The following is a 19,784-nucleotide window of genomic DNA, read 5'->3' as shown; positions in this document are numbered from 1 at the left end:
TGCAAAGGCTTTGCAAATCTCATCATCTACAGTGCATAACATCATCAAAAGATTCAGAGAAACTGGAGAAATCTCTGTGCGTAAGGGACAAGGCCGGAGACCTTTATTGGATGCCCGTGGTCTTCGGGCTTTCAGACAACACTGCATCACTCATCGGCATGATTGTGTCAATGACATTACTAAATGGGCCCAGGAATACTTTCAGAAACCACTGTCGGTAAACACAATCCGCCGTGCCATCAGCAGATGCCAACTAAAGCTCTATCATGCAAAAAGGAAGCCATATGTGAACATGGTCCAGAAGCGCCGTCGTGTCCTGTGGGCCAAGGCTCATTTAAAATGGACTATTTCAAAGTGGAATAGTGTTTTATGGTCAGACGAGTCCAAATTTGACATTCTTGTTGGAAATCACGGACGCCGTGTCCTCCGTGCTAAAGAGGAGGGAGACCTTCCAGCATGTTATCAGCGTTCAGTTCAAAAGCCAGCATCTCTGATGGTATGGGGGTGCATAAGTGCATACGGTATGGGCAGCTTGCATGTTTTGGAAGGCTCTGTGAATGCTGAAAGGTATATAAAGGTTTTAGAGCAACATATGCTTCCCTCCAAACAACGTCTATTTCAGGGAAGGCCTTGTTTATTTCAGCAGGACAATGCAAAACCACATACTGCAGCTATAACAACAGCTAGCTTCGTCGTAGAAGAGTCCGGGTGCTAACCTGGCCTGCCTGCAGTCCAGATCTTTCACCTATAGAGAACATTTGGCGCATCATTAAACGAAAAATACGTCAAAGACGACCACGAACTCTTCAGCAGCTGGAAATCTGTATAAGGCAAGAATGGGACCAAATTCCAACAGCAAAACTCCAGCAACTCATAGCCTCAATGCCCAGACGTCTTCAAACTGTTTTGAAAAGAAAAGGAGATGCTACACCATGGTAAACATGCCCCGTCCCAACTATTTTGAGACCTGTAGCAGAAATCAAAATTGAAATGAGCTCATTTTGTGCATAAAATTGTAAACTTTCTCAGTTTAAACATTTGCTATGTTATCTATGTTCTATTGTGAATAAAATATTGGCTCATGTGATTTGAAAGTCTTTTAGTTTTCATTTTATTAAAATTTAAAAAACGTCCCAACTTTTCCGGAATTCGGGTTGTAGATAGACGGATATATAGGAGCATTTTTGTAAAATATAAAATACACAATATTGTTTGTTTATAAATTGATATAAATATCTAACATACAAAATTAATATCCATCTATCTATGAAACAAAATATTGTAATACAATGAAATAGGTTTATAGATTACATTTTATAAAAAGGTCTATGAATATTCCACTGAAATATTCAAATGAAAGAAAATCATTTTCAAAAATTTTAATAAATGTAGTTAAACTCACTACTAAATCACACTAACAGACTAGCCAGATGTTGGACAACTAAATCAACAATCCTGACTCAAGAACAGTCAACCGGGACATCACAAACTCAGAACCCATATAAAAAAGTAATTCAAGTAATCTCTCTAATACACACACACACTCAATTTAATTAATACTGCAATTGATTGGTATGACCTTGCTTATGGCATGCTCGAAGCACTTTGTGTGTTGGAACCCCTGCTGACTCGCTCCAATTTATCTCTGCACACAGCGTGTGCTTATACCAACAATCAGCGCTGTGTGTGGGGGGCATAGAAATCATCCCCAAGAGGCTTATGTACACACTTATCTATGAAACATACAATGTTGAACACACTATGATGCATGTGCAAACATCACCAACACAAACTATTAAGAGTACCAGGGTGAACACACTCTCTCGCTCTCTCAGGTACTTCCACTGATCAGATATATAAACACACACAAGTTTAGCATTTAATAAATATCAAGTTGGCTTTGCCTTGTAGCAAATCTGTGGCAAACTGCTGGTCAAACAGATAAGATAGAAGGAGAAAGGGTTGCAGAGGGTGAAAGTGTGAGGTGTTGTTTAGTAGCACAGGTTAACAAGCCTCTCTTAAACGGATCAGACTTGGCCAGTGGGACAATCAGCATCTTGGTAATCAGCTTTGACATGGCATTAGCGTGGTACTAATTCCCTAGCAGCTTTGAGAATAGCCCCCTCCTCTTTCCTCAGGCTGATACTAAGAAACACACACCCACACAGAGCTGGAGGGTGTCCTTAACAGAATAAGTTATGACTAGAGCAAAGTCATGGATGTAGGTGACCTTGAATGCCCTGCGCTGGGGCATAAGGGTCACTTACAGTGGATAGCCAGCAGGGGTCCCATTGCAGTGTGTTCAGCACTATTTTGACAGTGTAATTGCACACAGATAACATAACAGAAGACAAGATTCAACAGCAAACGCATCTGAACCACATTTCTTTTACGCTGTAATTAGGTGCAGTCAGTCAATAAAATCATAAACACTTCTTCAGCCCAACAGAGCTTTAAGGCAGGTCCAAAAATAGACACGCTTCAATGGTTTCTAAATTTATTCAGCCTTGAGTTCAGCTATTCAACTTTACCAGATTAGCAGAAAGATGAACTGCATAGCCCTTTAAAGTTCAAACAAGAAGTAAAAATGGATGGATAATCAAATGTGACATTTACCAATTAAAATAATAATAATAAAAAAAACATAAAATTTGAGACAGTAACAAAAAAAGTCGGAAAAAATGTATAAATAATATAATAACTTTTTTGATAGATATCTTCAACACTAATATTTTTTATTTTATATTAAAGTATTATATATCAAATTAAATATTCTTTTATTGATCGCCTATAAATGAAAAAAATTATCAGCACTAAAAATCATTATTATCAGAAGAAAACAAATTATGAATAATAAAACTCTGCCTTTCACTTATTTTTTCAACCATTTATGAAAACCACTGTGTGAAAAGTCATCAATTTAAAATAGGTTTAGTCTAAATAAACTATTATTCTTTTTCAAATTAATAAAAAAATTCACCATGAAGGAGATGAGAACATTACTACATTAATACTATAATATAGATGCCAGGCAGATGATAAAGCCAGACAAAAATCATAATTTAAATAAATCAAATTAAGCTCAATACTTAGAATGCTTATAAAGTATGGGTTTAGTAAACAATAAAAACAATGTCTGGACATCAGTAAATATCACAAATCAAATACAGTTGTAGCTGAAGGGTTATATGTCATTATGCCCCAGAGTGTGAACCAGATGAATCAGACATTGTGCAATACAGTGAAATAGACTCCTGAGAGTCCTAAATATATCTTCACCTGACAAACTATCCATCTAACAAGAAAGAACTGTGAACTTTAATGGACAAGTAAACCTGTGAACAGAGAGGTCACGGTTTAAAAGGCAGACCAGCTAACAGTGAGTCTGTCTTGTCAAGAAGAGGAGCTGAGCAGGACCAGAACTAGATCAATAATGCATGAATAACCTACTTCTGATCCCTGCCAGCAAGACAGCGCTCTGTAAGAGGGACCGTGTTCAGTTCACTCTCATTACAAGAGTGTGTGTACATATTAAACATGTGGTGTCTGTCCTAATGCTTTAAATGCTATCCATAGCTCTATCCATAGCTCTGACAAATGTATCACCCATTGGTTCCTGTGAACAGAGAGCAAGCGTACCTATAAGGGTACTTCATGTCTAAAAAAAGGCCTCTCTTCAACCTGTGCAGAATGAAGGAAATTGTAAACACTCAACCAGATAATTTACAGTTTAAAAACGTATATAAACGTCTACAAATACAGATTTTATAATGATATATTCAACTTAAATTATGTAATTTTGAAAAAATATATTATAAATTATAAAAATATAGAATTATGTTAAAAAGTATAAATGCATGATACAAATAATATTTTTATATAAATATTTTTACTATGACAAATACACGAATACACAAATTTTTATTTATATATATATAAAAAATTATATATATATATATATATATATATATATATATATATATATATATATATATATATATATATATATATATATATATATATATAGTTTTTTGTTTGTTTGTTTATGTTACTGTGATCTAAAATGATTCATGCTATAATATAAAATTTTGGTCACACCACACAGCCCTTAATCCCAAAGTAAACTGAAACATGCAGTGTTATGTTCACTGTGTGCACTGATTGGTTGGATGTAATGACCCTCTCTAGAGATCATCAAGAAATAATCACTCTACTGCCAGAGAGAGAGGTTGTTTGCCAAGGACACAGCTGGGACAACTGGTATAGACCTGTTAAAGGAAAGGGGGAGAGTAAATACAGAAAAAGTACTGGCTCTACACCTCATAAAACAACCATGTAGGTTGATTACAGAGCCTGATGGGAAAATAAGAAAAATGTCAAACATTTCAAGTACTCCCAATGCACTTGAACTCTTCAGTATGTACACCCAAGCCTACATGACAAGCAGACTGTCCGATTTGCTGGGTTTAGCATGACTCAGCTGTAAGACTCCCGCCACCTGCTACCTAATAACACAGCCAGCATCTTAAAAGCTTTGTAGAAGTGATGTTTTTCCTTCACTGATCAGAACAAGAGACCACATATGGTGAAAATAAAGCAAGCATCAAGAAGCATCATTGGCGGCATTTGCAGTACGATTGCTGAATACATGCACTTAAATTTTTTGGAGTTCAGGGAAGTTCATGTAGCAAAGTCAAACTAAAGAGTTTCCATATTAAATTTTATTCAAGGTCTCTTGGACAGAAACCGTTGTAAATTAGTTTCACATGACCAAGCCTCTCTGATTTGCACAATAGTGTATATAGTACTTTGGATGCCTTAATTGCAAATAATCAATGAATATCCATAATAATCCATAATAATAATTTCCATTTTATGACTCTTAAGCATTGATGGGGAAAGTTACTTTTAATTGTAATGATTATAATAATGCGTTACTTCATAAAAGTAATTTACGTTACTTAGTTACTTTTTATGGAAAGTAATGGATTACAATACTTTTGCATTTGGCTACTTTTTGTTACATGGGTTGGGCCTGCATTTTGTTTTTGTTTTTTTAATAAAAAAATACATTTAAAAAAGTAATACTTTTGGCAAGTGTAAAGGCCTTTTCATACCAATAGTGAAATTAATAAGCCTCATGGAAAAGCAAAGTAAGTTGCATAACTTATTTTTTTTTAAAGTAACTGTTGTAAATGTAATGCGTTACTTTACTAGCTACTTGAAAAAGCTTTATAGCTTATAATAGTAGATTCAGATTAATGTACATTTATTAGATTTAATTTATACAGTGAAGACTATGCAGTGTTATTTTACATTTGGTTATTAAACCAGTATACCTGAACACTGTTAGACTTAAACTATACATTTTTATATTTATTTAATTTATATCTTTGTTCTATTATATTTATCGATGTTTGCAATTTGCTTATTTTTGCAGATTAAAAAATAATCTTTGATTTTTTTCCCAAATAGAGCTTTTCAAGTCATCTTTTTTTTAAATCACAGAAATACAAAATATCACAATGCAAGTTTTTTTCCAATATTGTGCAGCCCTACTCTTAAGTAGCCAAAATCTTAAACTTTATTAGAAAACCATTAAAACAAACATAGTTGAAAAACTGTGACATCCTTCAAAATCATATCAAATACCAAATCATATGAGAGTTATTTTACAGAGAAGGGTTAGGTCAAGCCTTGCACTCAAAAAGCCTAAAAACTGCTTTGCTGTAATGTACTGATGGAATTTTTACATCTAACACTACTCTATAGATTCAATAAAACGGTGTTCTAACTAGCCACAACATTACAGGTTTACAGCATTTATTAATTATACTGTGCTCACTGAAAGCAAAATACTGCCAAAAATCATATCTAGACAGAATAAATTTGATGCAAAAATATGGAGGTTATAGTTAGAGCAGGACGAAACAGAAACAAATCGGCCCTCAAAACGTTGTGTATCACAGATGCAACTGGTTAGTACAAAAACGATTAATAGCTTGGTGTTTTATCACGTCAGGCCTGGTGAAGACAAAGTGTAAAGGTTCATGTGAAGCTATGTTCCATCATTATGTGACCTCATTAAGTCAACAGGGTTCAAGCAGTCATGGTGTTACACGCTGCTCAAACTTCAATAGACAGATTGCCATGTAAAGATCGTCAAAATATTTACGACAACCATAGCTGGTAACTCATCATTAGGAAAATAAAAGTAATGTAACACATATGCACAGCACATTAAGGTGACTTTGAAAGACCTTATGAGACACTTTTAGAGTGAGGCATGTGTTTGGTGACAAACAACAGAAGCCGAGGTTTGGCACAGTAGCAGGGGTTTGGTAGGAATATGACCCTGTGCATTTCAATTCCAGGAATGCTGGGAACATCCTGTTGCTGGCCTCTGGAATGGCAGAGTCTCAGTGGGAGGGCCACGTGTTTCATTTAGTACAGTTCAGAGGCTAGTCAGGCTACCATAGTTCAGCTACTACAATTTTATAGGCTAAGCAATGGTCAGATGCTACCATGGACACTTCAAAAGTTTGGGGTTGTTAGTATTTTTGTTAATGCTTTAAAAGAAAGTCTCTTATGCTCGACAAGGATGCATCAAAAATATAGTAAAAACAGTAATATTGTGGAACATTATTACAACTTAAAAACTTACTTTAAAATGCATTTAAACTGTAATTGATAGAAAGTTCAGAAGAACAGCATTTATTTGAAACGGAAATCTTTTGTGACATTATAAATGTCTCTGCGGGCTCTTTTGATCAATTTAATGTGTGCTTGTTGAATAAAAACTAATTTCTTACAAAAATATCTTTCTAACCCCATTCTTTTGAACCGCAGTGTAGTGAAAAACTCCTTCTGATACTGTTTTCCCATATCTCAGCATTGATAACATGACAAGGTTTGAAGGTCAGTCATGGTCAGCAGAATTAGAGTAAATTCTACGGAGAAGATGCATGTGCACTGCAGGCCTTGCGATTGAGCAACCATCTGAGAAGTTCCTGGAAGCAACATGTTTAGTTCATTTTCCTGTCTGTAGAGAAGCACACTGCCCCAGCTTACAGCCTGAACTACAGATTTGTCCTGCAAAACAACATATTTGTCCTTGGTTCATTGAAACGGAATGCAATCCAGCTAAGCAGGTTAACAATAATTTAATGCTTGCAGAAAAATATATGATATGACTAAGTTTCAGTCATGGTTTGGCTTGTGTTTTAATATGTTTTCATTTTTACCTTCTCAAATGCTACACATAGGTAACCTTTGCTACAGTAAGATTAGGCAGATGTACACTGCCTGGATACTTACAAAGCTAGCTATTCACACAGACTGCATACACAAATGTTGTGCCATCCATGCACATAGGTTACTGTAACAGCACCATTTAGAAAAAAAACAAAAAAACAAACAAACACCTCCTGGAAGCAAGACTGTCCAGAGAGACACTGTCCCACAGGACTAATTTTCCACCACCTCCATCTTTGCTCACCAAGAATCCAACTGTTAATGCTTTTCTGTCTCCCTGCTCTCCTTACCTGGCCCTTAGGGCCACATGTTTAAAACCACAGAGTCCGGGGACCCCCGCCCATCCATTCTTCTTTATCTTCCCCTTCCCTCCACCAGTCTTCAGTCCTCTACTTTCTACAACAAACATCACATGTTCGGCACAGTGGAGCTACAGTTTCTTGCTCAATCAGAAACTGAACTTTATACAGACTTACATGCTCGCTCAAACTCTTACATGTACACAGAAAAACAACTCAAAAACAGATTTTCCAACCGAATCCCTGGAGGGACAGGAAGCTGGAACTAATGATGCCCTTTATCCAAACATATCTCCCTAACTGAGTTCGAGAAAGAGAACCATGGGAATGATCAAAAATAAAAAAGGAATGTTTACTTTGTTTACCAAAACATTGATAACAAATACGATTGTTATTAAGGAACTCAATAGTTTGCAAATGTTTACAAATTTCCAGACATTTTGGCTTTAAGTGAGATCATTTGACAAATGCACTCCTCTAGTTTGGGTTCTACAGAAATTAACAAGTACAATTAGGCAACGTTGATGGTGAAATTAATAATTTGTTTTTGATTAGAAAGTAAAACAAGCTGTATCACAGAAAAACCAAAAACCGGAAAGTACCAGGGGAAGTTGTGACGGTGTATGGCGAGAGAGTTATCAGTGTCATTCAACTGAAAAGTTAATCAGTTTTTAGCTCAGAGTTGGACTAAATAGTTGAGCTGAGTTCATACTCTGCCTTAAGGTCACACATGACATTATCCCATAAGAGTGATTAGACAGATGGATGTTCTCAACTTTACACCCCTTTATTTGGAAAAGAAAAATGGCTGGCTTTTCCAATTACCTGAATTAAGTAGGTCCTGATTAAAAATGTACCTTTTGGAGCCGATAGATCTCCAGTCTTCCTGCTGTTGCCATACAAAAACTAATCATCTAACTACACTGTTGCTATAGCACCAAGGAAGAGCTGCGGATTACAGAAAAACAACCAGTTACCTTAGAAAAACCAAAGAGCAAAAATATAATAGATGAAATCAACCCCATCTCATTAAGAATAGTAGTACCTGGAGATCAATGCAACCTTACCATGGTATGTACCATGGATACAGAAGGCGCAGTGATATTATGGGTGCTGCTGCACCCATGGAATGGCAGTTCCTTAATAATTACACAGGAATGAAACTATAGTTCCTAGCCATATCGGCATAGAAAAAAAATCCCAACTTTTCATTTTCCTTCGGTCTTAGTACACAATGTAACTACAGAAGAGTCCAGATTTAAGATAGAAACTCTTTTTTGAGCGAGATGCTAACAGTCTAATCATATTCAATGATCTATGCTAAGCTAAGCTAAAAGTGCCACCACAAGACTGGAGATGTTTAACTCTAGGGGAGTGAACAATGACAATAAAGTTGACAGATGAATTAAGTGCATTTAAGTGCCATTCAATTGGGGTTTTAAATAAAGCTTTTTCTGAGATGCACATTAAACATTAAACTAGAGCTGCAACTAACTATTATTTTTTCTGTCAACTAATCTAACGATTATTTTTTCCGATCAGTCGACTACTCTAACGATTATTTTTATTACAATAAATAATTAATCTAATGTTTTTTTTGATTAGCTAATGAATCCTTTGGATAACGTTACAAAAAAATATATGTACAACTTCTAATATAATTGTGGTTCTGGTTGAAGTTTTTACAGTATACAAAAATAAAGAGGCAAAGAAAATAATTTTGCTATGGTAAATATTTTTTACTTAGAGTTTATTTGGCATCACAAACCATAAAATGTAGTCAGGGTTCTGCTATGGTTTAGCATGGTTTCCAGAGATCTGGAGCTGATTCGGGGTAGCTCGGTGGTTTGTGACTGTTGTCCCGCAGTGCGCTGTCTTTTAAGGGGCCGTTCACATATCGCGTCTTTTGCGCGCTCAAGTTCGTTATTTCCAATATAGGCGCGGTATGCACGCTCATAACGGAAACGACGTGCACCGCAGGTCATGGTCATAAATTTAGTAGCAGAGCTACTGCAAGCGATTTTTAGTGCTGCAAATCCATTTATCCTTTGCTGAAATTTCCGCTGTTTGCTTGTTTTTTTTAATGCCGCCTTTGGCTAATTTCATTGCAAAAAGTTATTAATAATAAAAGAAAAAATAAATTTAAGAGCCATTTTTTTATTCTAAGATAAATTTGGAATAAAAATATATTAAAAAATATATATATTGTATCAACATGTATTTGTATCAAGAGAATAATAATAAAAAAAATACAAAAAAATCTCAGAGGAATAGAAATATTACAATCCAATATAATGTGACAAACTCAAATTTCCCTTTTTTTTGTTTAATTGGTTTATCCCACCACCATATTCTTCTATTTGGTCCAGTAACAGCCAATGATGCTCTTCTAGCAAACTTTACACTGACCAACATTTAAAGAAAATATGGAGTGTAAAAAATTTGTACCCCGTGTGAATGAACAGACATATTCAAATACAAGGGGAAAAAACATGCTAACAATGCACAAAATAGTAAAATCTATAGCTGCTTTTGTGAACCAGAACAATTTTGGCATACTCGAGGGAAAACAGTTGATTCCATTTTCCAGGTATGCTCACACACCAGTCTCTCCTGTGTATTGATGGACATATGATTCAATTAGACCATCATTAAATTTAAAATGGATTTCTCTCAGTTGTATAAAAACGGTAGTTCTAAATTGTGCAATCAGACAAACGCAACCACATCCACAAGAAACATGATGCAAAATAAACACCAAACAGTGTCTATTACAGTGTCCTGAGTACTGTTTAAAATTTCATCAGCCTGGCCCTTTCGTGGATCTACCTCAAACCGAAAAGCAAGTAGGGTGTCTGCTCTAGGGATGGGATAGTTTTACACCTGCCCTGTCTGACCACACCACACCACACCACAGCCTCGGCAGCCAACTGCCACGTTGATCACAATGACTGACACAAACATTTCCAGAGTCAGATTATACAATACACAACCATTTTGTGTATTTCTGCTTGATGCATGCAAATGCAGACACAGACAGCTCATGCAAATACAAAGAGAGTCCTCTTGAAATCTGCTAACAATGTTAGAGCTATCTGCATATCAGTGTAACATGTAGCTGATGTAGGAACATAGATACAAATTATTCTAAATCAGGCACAGAATATAAACAAGAAATATCAAACCAAATGAAAAGGGAAAAAGATCAACTAAGCAATTTTAATGTAACTGTCTCTTTCTCCCTAGGCATATTCCTATGATCCTCACCTAAACCAATCTGAATTGCTCCACAGATCCTTTGACAACCTTCTGAGCCTTTAAATTCTCCTCCGAGACTAAAAAAAATTATCTTATATATTATATGTAGTTATATTATAATATATGTCTATATTGGACTGAAAAGAGTAATTATAGCTCACAGAAACAAATAATGCACAAGAACATGATCCCCGTGCAATTCTTCTGTACGCTGCACCTCAAATGATGAATCTGCTGGACTCAGGGGCCATAATGGACTCAAGATGCAAATTAGAGTGAGTGCAGTCACTGTGAAGCATTCTTTATTAGTTCATTAGCTTTTATAAACGGTCCATTGAGTTCTCAAGTGAATGCACTTATCTTATTGAGTGATAATTGGTAAGAAACCAGTATAAGCTACTTGTGATCCTAAAATACTTTATACATGTATTTCAGTGTGGCTGAAATTGAGGTTTCTAAGTCCTTTGCTTTAGATAAGTGAAGTCGGAGTCTAAAATCTGATCAGAAGACACATTGTGAAAGAGCCTACACACAAATACCTGTTAAGGCACATTAAATTAATTTCTAATGTTCCAAGTTACTATAAACCATTAAAATGGTTAGTTAGGCTAATTAACTAAATTACTTGTCAGAGAAATTGCTTATTACTGTTAATATATCATTTATTGAAAATTGGTGTATTTGATTAAACTGCTAGAAAACACAAAAAAGATGCGTGTTAACGATTGTACCAAGGTTAAGGGAGCCACATGCACTGCCTCTAGCTTTTTGCTTATTATGCCCCACTACCAAAACAAACAGGATATATAGCAGTGGTTGACCTATATGTCTTTTACGTTAATGCCAATATCTAAGGAGCAGGATGGTTGATCAAGTCTGACAAAAGCGTATCAGTTTCTCATTAGTTAATAGCAATGGCATCTGTGGTTCTGCACTCACCCCGTTCTGTGAGGGGCTGTATGATCTGTGATCTGTGCTGGCACTCATGGCGTCCTGGCCGTCTGAGGTGGATGTGCAGGTGGGGTCAGTATCGCTGCTGGTACAGACTCTGTGTCTCAGGACAAAGGCGACGCCCTTGTCCTCCCTCACCTCTCCCCTGTCCAGCTTGCTTCCTGTTTCTGTTGTTCTCTCTTAATGCCACTGGGCCAGACTGGACCAAGAGGGCGCTCGTCTCCAAAACTGTCCTCTGTGGATTCACAGCAGAACACGAGACTCACTGATGGACCTGGTAAAGACATAAAAAAATAACATTTAATATAATCGACTATAATAATATTACTCACCCCAAACACTTAAGCCTGCCTACACCATGTTTCCATAATTAGCACAATGAGGTTGTTACTTGATATAGCTGTAATTAACAATCATACATTTGCAAAAAATAGCATATGCTCTGAAACATCAGCAGATAAACATATAAACTGCCTCCAATCAATGACCATTACTTCTACTTAATAAAAGTTGGGGTTAGATGGCAGTAAAATACATGTGACTGCAATGGTGATGCATAAGCAAAATGATTGAGAAGTTATGTATCTGGTCAGTTGTGGTGTTAAATTATATAAAAGGGAAACGAGTCAATGGGCTTTGCATAAACTGATTGAGAACTCAATGAAACTACACAGAAGTTCATGAATGCCATTTCACAACAGATTTTGAAATCAGTGATCCTGCCTATTAGTACATAGCAGTGTTTGTTGAAAACTTACCAAATCCGACAAAGCCTTAATCCAAGCTAAAAATACAATACTTTTATACCGACTGCAGCAATCGGATGTTGCAAACCCTGCGGCCCTGCCAGGGTACTGACAGCACACAAGGGCATTGGAGTTAAAACCGGTCACCTGAGGTCCACTGTAACTAAATATCTCAAGTCATGCTAAAAACCTAACAAGGATAATCAGGATCTCTTACCAATCTGCATCCACATTCTGATATAGATCAGGTTTTACGCCACATCTACAGCATTTGACTTATAACTGAAATCAGCCGCCTCCTTCAAACACTCTCTGCCAGCTTGAAGTGCATTTCATTTGAGTTGGTATCAGCTGCAAGCCTTGAGCAGTCTGCCAAGTTCACATAAGCGAGAGGCTTCACAGCCACAGATGTAAAACTGACAGCATCTCTCTGCTTAGAGTTTAACTTCTTTTGTAAATGAAAAGTGTGGCAACAGCTGTGTGCTCACAAGCCAGGAAATCAGATTCAACTAAACTCTTAATTGCAAGATGGTCTGTGTCCAGTTTGTCAAAAAACATAACGATGCCCTTTTCTTCTCAAGTTCAGCATTGTCTGGTGTCACAAAGCATTTGGGATCATGTGACACAGTGGAGTGTGAAACTGACCCCTTTTCCTTCCTTGGCCTGCTGTGCAGGACTGTTGTGCCTGAGGAGAAAACTGATACACACAGTTTCAATGTCTCCATACATTTATCCATACATTCATTCATTCAGAGGGTGGGAAGGAGCCCACAAGTCATTATCGGTTAATTATCAGCTCATTCATTATACTCAGTTAATAAGTGGCCATCCAAAGGCTCTGGCATCATTTAACTGACATGAGTGTCATATTCTAAGGGGTGTCCCTGAGCAAGACACTTAACCCCTAGTTGCTCCAGAGGCGTGTGAACTCTGACATATGTAGCAATTGTAAGTCGCTTTGGATAAAAGCGTCAGCTAAATGAATAAATATAATGTAAATGTAAATATTCATAATTAATCTTACAGCTGTCAAGTCTTGCCTTGCACAAAATCAATTTATCAAGTTATAGGACTTGTGTTTTTTTGTTGCTAAGCTTACCAAAAAAAGCAACGATCTGATGTATAAATTAAAGTGGTATGAAATGAGCTTAAAATCAGATTTTTGATAAGAGTCTCAGTTTGCACAGTCAGAACTAGTGTTGTCAAAAGACCCGGTACTGTGGTAACATGTCGGTACAAAAAAAAAAAAAATGAAAATGTTACGGTACAAGGTTTTTTTTTTTTTTTTTAAGTACTGGTGGTACAGAGTACCCGGTTAAACCGGTTCTTGATCTGATAGGTGCGCAGATGCACTCTCTTCATAAAAGCACTGAGACGTGGCGACATCAAAATGAAGAACAAACTATCAAACTAACAAAACACTTTAAAAGTCAGACACCCAGATCAAATGAAAGAGTTCAAGCATGTAAGTTTCATTATGTTTCCCATACACTGATTTATTTGTGGCGGTCTGCCACAATATCAAAACTGGCCACCAGAAATTTTCATTGAATAAACATTAGCAATGAACAAGTCAAAGTCGAAACCCAGCTCGGGTCTGTTCTGTTATGAATATTATTGAATATTTTAATTTGAATATCAGATTTAAATGAACGCTGTTATTAGAGTAATTAATCATTAGCATAAGTGTGGCTAACGCTAATAATAATGAGCATTAGAATGAAGTTTCTTTATTAACTATTTAATGCTCCTATAACTTTTATTAGGGTAACAAAATGGTTAACATTGTGTCATATCAGTCAGAAAAGCAGGTATGTACACCGTTTGGATTAAATGAAAGTAGAGTCAAATTTTTTAATTGGCATGTTTTTGTGTTTTGTTTTGGTACCGAACTGAAAGCACTTTTTGGTCATTCAGTAAGGCCGCACAATTTTGCCAAAGAAATAAATAAATAAAAATCTTGAAAATGATCTATGCAATATCGATCGACAGATACATACACTGGATACTGATTACACATTCTGATCTGATTTGAAAACTTGAGAAATTGTATTGCGGGAAGATCAGTTATATAAAGTGGATGGAAATTTTGTGCAGTGTGAACAAAATTAACACAGTGCTTAGCAGTATTCCTGGGAACAAAGTTTAAACACACTTATACAGATATCAGGGATAATCTATTCAGGGGCAAAATACACTTCCAAAGAAGCAGGTGGTCAATTGCCCTTGTGTAGCTAAGACTTTTTCTGCAGAAACAATACTGTGAAAGAGCATCAATTGAGGCACGAGTCAGCAAAAGTGCTTACCAGGGAGTACAGAGTATAGGGTTTGGGATGAAATGACATTTGAAATCGATTTTCTTTTGCCACTCAAACAGCTGACTAACCATCAGCTGACTTTTCTGTGTTTTCAGCTCAAAATTGTCACAGCTCAAAAATGTGTCAGCGATTCCATATCTGCAAAGACAAGCTTCATTCTCAGAGGACCGCAGTCTTCACACTGTCCTCTAGCATTACAACAACTATCAAATAGCACCGGGGACAACGTCGCTAAACCGTGACACCTTACTTTAAACTACATCTCTCTCTTTCTACAACTCCATATACCATCACTTCGATCTGGTGTACCTTCTCCGGAACCTAAAAAGGCTTCGGTCCATGCTCTCTGACTGCTGTACACATCTAGTTATGTGAAGAAAGCATTTCATGAGACTAACAGCAAGATGCAAAAAGAGGAATAGAAATCAGAGCAAGAAAGACTAGAATATTAAGTTGTGTGTCACAATCTCCCTATGGAACAAAGCCTGCTTGACCCTGGATTAGAGCTGTGCAATTAATCGGAAAAAAAATAAGTTTCTATTAAAAAAGAAAAGAAAAAGGAAACAGATTATTGCGGCCCATTCCATGCCCTTTTGCAGCACTGTGCTTTCGTTCCTCCAAAAAAGCCTAATTGCTCATGCAAATCAGTAAAATCATGTAACGTGACATTTGCAAAATGGGACGTGCTTGATTTATCAATGTATATTTATTCATGATTATAAAAGCGTGAAAGAGAACTTGCGCTGCTCCTCAGGAAGAGATATGCGCTCCGAGACTGAACAGAACGCAGACATGTAAAGTCATCTTTTAGCTCAAGGTGCACACCTAAATGGTCCAATACATGCAAACATTTGATAAAAAGCTGCGCTTGGTGATTATTTATGATACCTTTGTCAGTCATGTAATAAATGAACAATCAATGAACATAAATGAACATACGTGTGTAAAAGTAATTTGGATCCGTACGGCTCTTAAAGTGACAGCGAGCTATGTTTTATATTACATTTGATTATTCATTTCTGTAGTAGATTGTACCACACTACATGAACCTTTTCATATAAACTAGAGTTGTTCCGATTCCGATACTAGTATCGGAAATATCTCCGATACCACAACAAATTCTGGCATCGGCGAGTACATGAACCCATATACCGATCCGATACCATTTTCAAGACCTAGTTATGAATGCTAGCTTTGCCTAACCGCTGCACGGTTCTTCTTCGCTGCTCAGAATGCATTGCAAACACAGGACGTTGTGCTGTAATGCCACAAGCAACCCCTGTGTAGAGCAGCGAAGAAGAAACGAAAACGCGTTAGCAGCACTGATCTATATATGACTGGATCGCTCATCGCGTTCTAAACTGCCAACAGACAGTGAAGCCGCTTCTATATTATAGATCAGTGGTTAGCAGTATGTCCGCTGTTTAGCAGTATTTCAGACTGGACCAACCAGACAGTAAAACGGCGACTAGGGACCAAGACGGTGCTGAAAATTTTAAAATGTGATGATACCAGCGTCTCTGTAGAACCGGTAGTAAGTTTGAGTATATTCGTTACCCGCAGCTGCGTTCAGTCGCTTCCGTGTTAGTCTAAGTGCAGGGCTCCAGACTGTAGCCGAATATATATACTAGTGTCTGTGAATATTAAACTGCAAAATACTATTTAAATATTACTCCTGCAAAGTCTACATCTCTGTAGGAGACGGGCGCAGATGCACGGGAGCTCGCTGTTTTGTGGCCTCTGCCGTGTGTCACTATATGAGGACATGAACGCATAAGCCGTCACTTCATGAGAATTTAACGTTTCATTTGAGAAAACTGTCATATCATAAACACAGACACTCAAAGATCTTCATGGGGAGTAAATTGACAATATATTAAGCTACTGTTGTAGCCTACAGTAGATTTAGCTACGTCTCTATGTAGTAATAATACGTCTCTATTAATAATAATAATTATGCCTAGACGGTTGCTTGTTTTTTTACTTGTTTTGTTGTAAAGAGATTATCTGATTAATATAGAATTTTTTATATTCCTAGACTTATTTGTTGCAGTTTTTTATACACTAATATTGTAAAACTAAAATACTAAAATACCTTTTTTAGTTTGCGGTGTTAGATTTTTGGCTGCATTTGAGGTTCTTTTTCGCTTAAGAAATTAAATAATATTACTGTCAAATTCATGTCAGATAATAAAAATACTGTAATAAATACAGTAGTTAACCATGTATTTGTTCATGTTTTATCAAGGGATAAGTCTGGACCACACCATAAAATAATTCTAGAAATTTACACAGGGCTAGTAGTATATACAGCTGTATATATAGATACACACCCAGGTATCGGATCAGTACTCGGTATCGGCCTATACCCTGAGCCCAGGTATCGGAATCGGTATCGGGAAGAGAAAAAGGGTATCGGAACATCTCTAATATAAACTGCAATAAATACAAAACTAGAGCCACTGAAATGAGACATTAATAATAAAAAGTATAGTGAATAAATGAAATAATCCTACTGCTTGAGACTTGCATGAAAAAAAAATATTCAAAGAGTAGACCTCACTGGTGCCAACTAACATGTCCCTACGAGACACAAATACACAGCTACAACATCTGATTTTCCTGAGGATTACTGACTCAAGAAAAAAATGTTTAAAACAAAACAAGTGAGGGAATGAAGAAAGACAAACAAAAGCAGTTGCTGGAGCAGTTGCGTCATTGGGTATGTGGTCATGCGACTGGATAAGAGAGTGAGGAAAGGAGTTAGAGGTGCCTTTGTGTGCTGTCTGTCGGTCATGAGACCAGGACTGTCCACCAGCGAAGCACTGAACTTCAGTCAGAGAGGGAGAGGCCCTTTGTGAGAGACTCAAAGAGGAAAAGCCAACTGCTAATCTAGATTAAAAAAAGAAAAAAAAAAGTGATAGACATTCATCCGAGTTAAAAAATAGATTAGCTGCATACTCGGCCACTCTGGTGCTATATCAGACAACATTTTTTAAGCCAACAATTTTTGGTGCATCACTATCTGACACTGAATAATAATAACTACAAGTCATGATACCTAAATAGGGTTTACCTGTCCTTCACACCTCACCATTTGCCACGGACATACCAGATTGTCAAATGCTTCATTTGCTTTAACACAGGTCCAGCTCATGAGCAAACCAGTGACCAAGGTCAAACTGAGGGCTCTAAACCTCCAACTCACCATAGTGGACTAAAGAAACTGCTGGTGTCAGAATGAATAGACTAAGGCAAAATGACATGGATTACTGAGCAGCTTTCCAGTACATTATCTACACAAACAGGATGAGCCACAGTGGAGACGGTCGTCTTGACAACGTCATCCCACCTTGTTCAGATTATGGGAAGTGAGGAATGACATGCTGATGTGCTACACAGCGCATCATATTTTGGATTTAAACATACTTTATATTCTCACACCTACCACAAGCCAAACAAAATCAATGAAGATTTTCAGGAGTTGAGTGGCTCCCTTGACATTTAAAAGATGTCCGAAAAGATTGCTTTGTCAATCAATGGCACACAATCAACCTCTCTGATAAGATGCTTTTCCACACTGCAGAGGCCCACAACTACTGCTGACACTATAATAGAGATGGACCGATGATTGGTTTGACCAACATTAACACTTCCTCTTAATAGGTTATTGGTTCTTTAATATCGTGTCTAGCAATAAACTGTTCTTTAAAAACAAACACTAGGGCTCCAGACTGCGACCAAAGGGTCGCATTTTGAGACCATTTTTTCTGTCGGTGCAACAAAATTTTGTGAGCAGTCACACTGGCGTGACCACCGCATCGTCCGACTCATAAGCTCTGCTATTTCAGTTGCATCTAAGAAACATTAAAATGGCAAACAAAATGAAAGTGAAACTAAACTGTGCTGTGTTTCAGCTGAGCAGCACGGACCGTTTATCAGCTTGGAGCGCGACGCAAACAAACTTGTCCGAGCTCAGCTTTACCGGGGAGCCAAAGTTGATTTTGCTACACTGTTACTGCACAGATGCCACAAATTTAAGCACTTTACAATTACTTTTAAGCATTTCAGACAAATATTTCCAACACTGTAAAACTCTAAAATGTTTAATGGGACACTAATGTAAAATAAAAAGGAATATAAAAAAAAAACATCAAATCACAATCATAACCAGTAGACAGCAGCAGAGGAGCACTTAATGGCTTATTAGTCATTCATTTCTACTTTTTCTCTATTTTTTGAAATTATAAAATCACTATTGTAAAATATCAAATCATCAAGAAATCAGATTTCATCAGAATTTGACTTTTTTCTTTTTTTTTTTTTACACAAACTTTTCTTCAATTTGCTACTAAATCACTGAAGTTGGTCAGTTCCGTATGCTAGAAGAATAATGGTACATCTAATAAGAGTGGAACATATAAATTCTCTATGTATAAAAAGTAGATTTTACACCTGTAACTGTTGTTAATAAAAGTCAATTTTGTATGCATTTTAACTCAAGCTTAGTGCTTTGCTGTCAAATCTGTTTAAACAATAAACAAGAAATGAACATTAAATATTATTAGTAACTGCACTTATTAAAGCAAAACAATAGGACTTTTATGATTAAATCATCTTTATTTTGATTACCCCCACACACCACCCCCTGCGCCACCAAATCTGCTCCTGGTGCCACCATCTGTAGAACTTAGTGGCACTGGTGCCATAGCTCTCATTTGTTAGTCTGGAGTAGAGGTCGACCGATATATCGGCCGGCCGATATATGGGGCCGATATTTGTCATTTTTTTTTATATATCGGCATCGGCCGATATCAGTGTTTAGTAGCGCCGATTTAAAGTCAGGCACGTCGGCGGGCAGCCCCGTGTTATTGGTGCGGTGGAAAGTGCTGCTGCAGCAGCATGTGAAGCACCCCAAGCCAAAACTTTTGGAAGATTCAACAGCAGTCCTGGGAGAT

The 19,784-nt window shown here is 36.9% G+C and overlaps 1 protein-coding gene across 2 annotated transcripts in view; it reads right to left on the bottom strand.

The window, feature by feature from the left end:
• The window catches only part of LOC132098761 (adiponectin receptor protein 2-like), a 31,835-nt gene that overhangs the window by 7,400 nt on the left and 4,651 nt on the right, over nt 1–19,784 (bottom strand). For both annotated transcript variants that reach the window (XM_059504927.1, XM_059504929.1), the window contains one exon: nt 11,751–12,036. In XM_059504927.1, the coding sequence (XP_059360910.1) occupies nt 11,751–11,798 (48 nt within the window). In that variant the 5' untranslated portion in view covers nt 11,799–12,036. The remainder of the gene's footprint in view (nt 1–11,750; nt 12,037–19,784) is intronic.

Source organism: Carassius carassius, chromosome 22, assembly GCF_963082965.1.
Source record: "Carassius carassius chromosome 22, fCarCar2.1, whole genome shotgun sequence".
In the NCBI taxonomy this organism is placed as follows: domain Eukaryota; kingdom Metazoa; phylum Chordata; class Actinopteri; order Cypriniformes; family Cyprinidae; genus Carassius; species Carassius carassius.
This window is presented reverse-complemented; position numbering and strand designations above follow the sequence as displayed.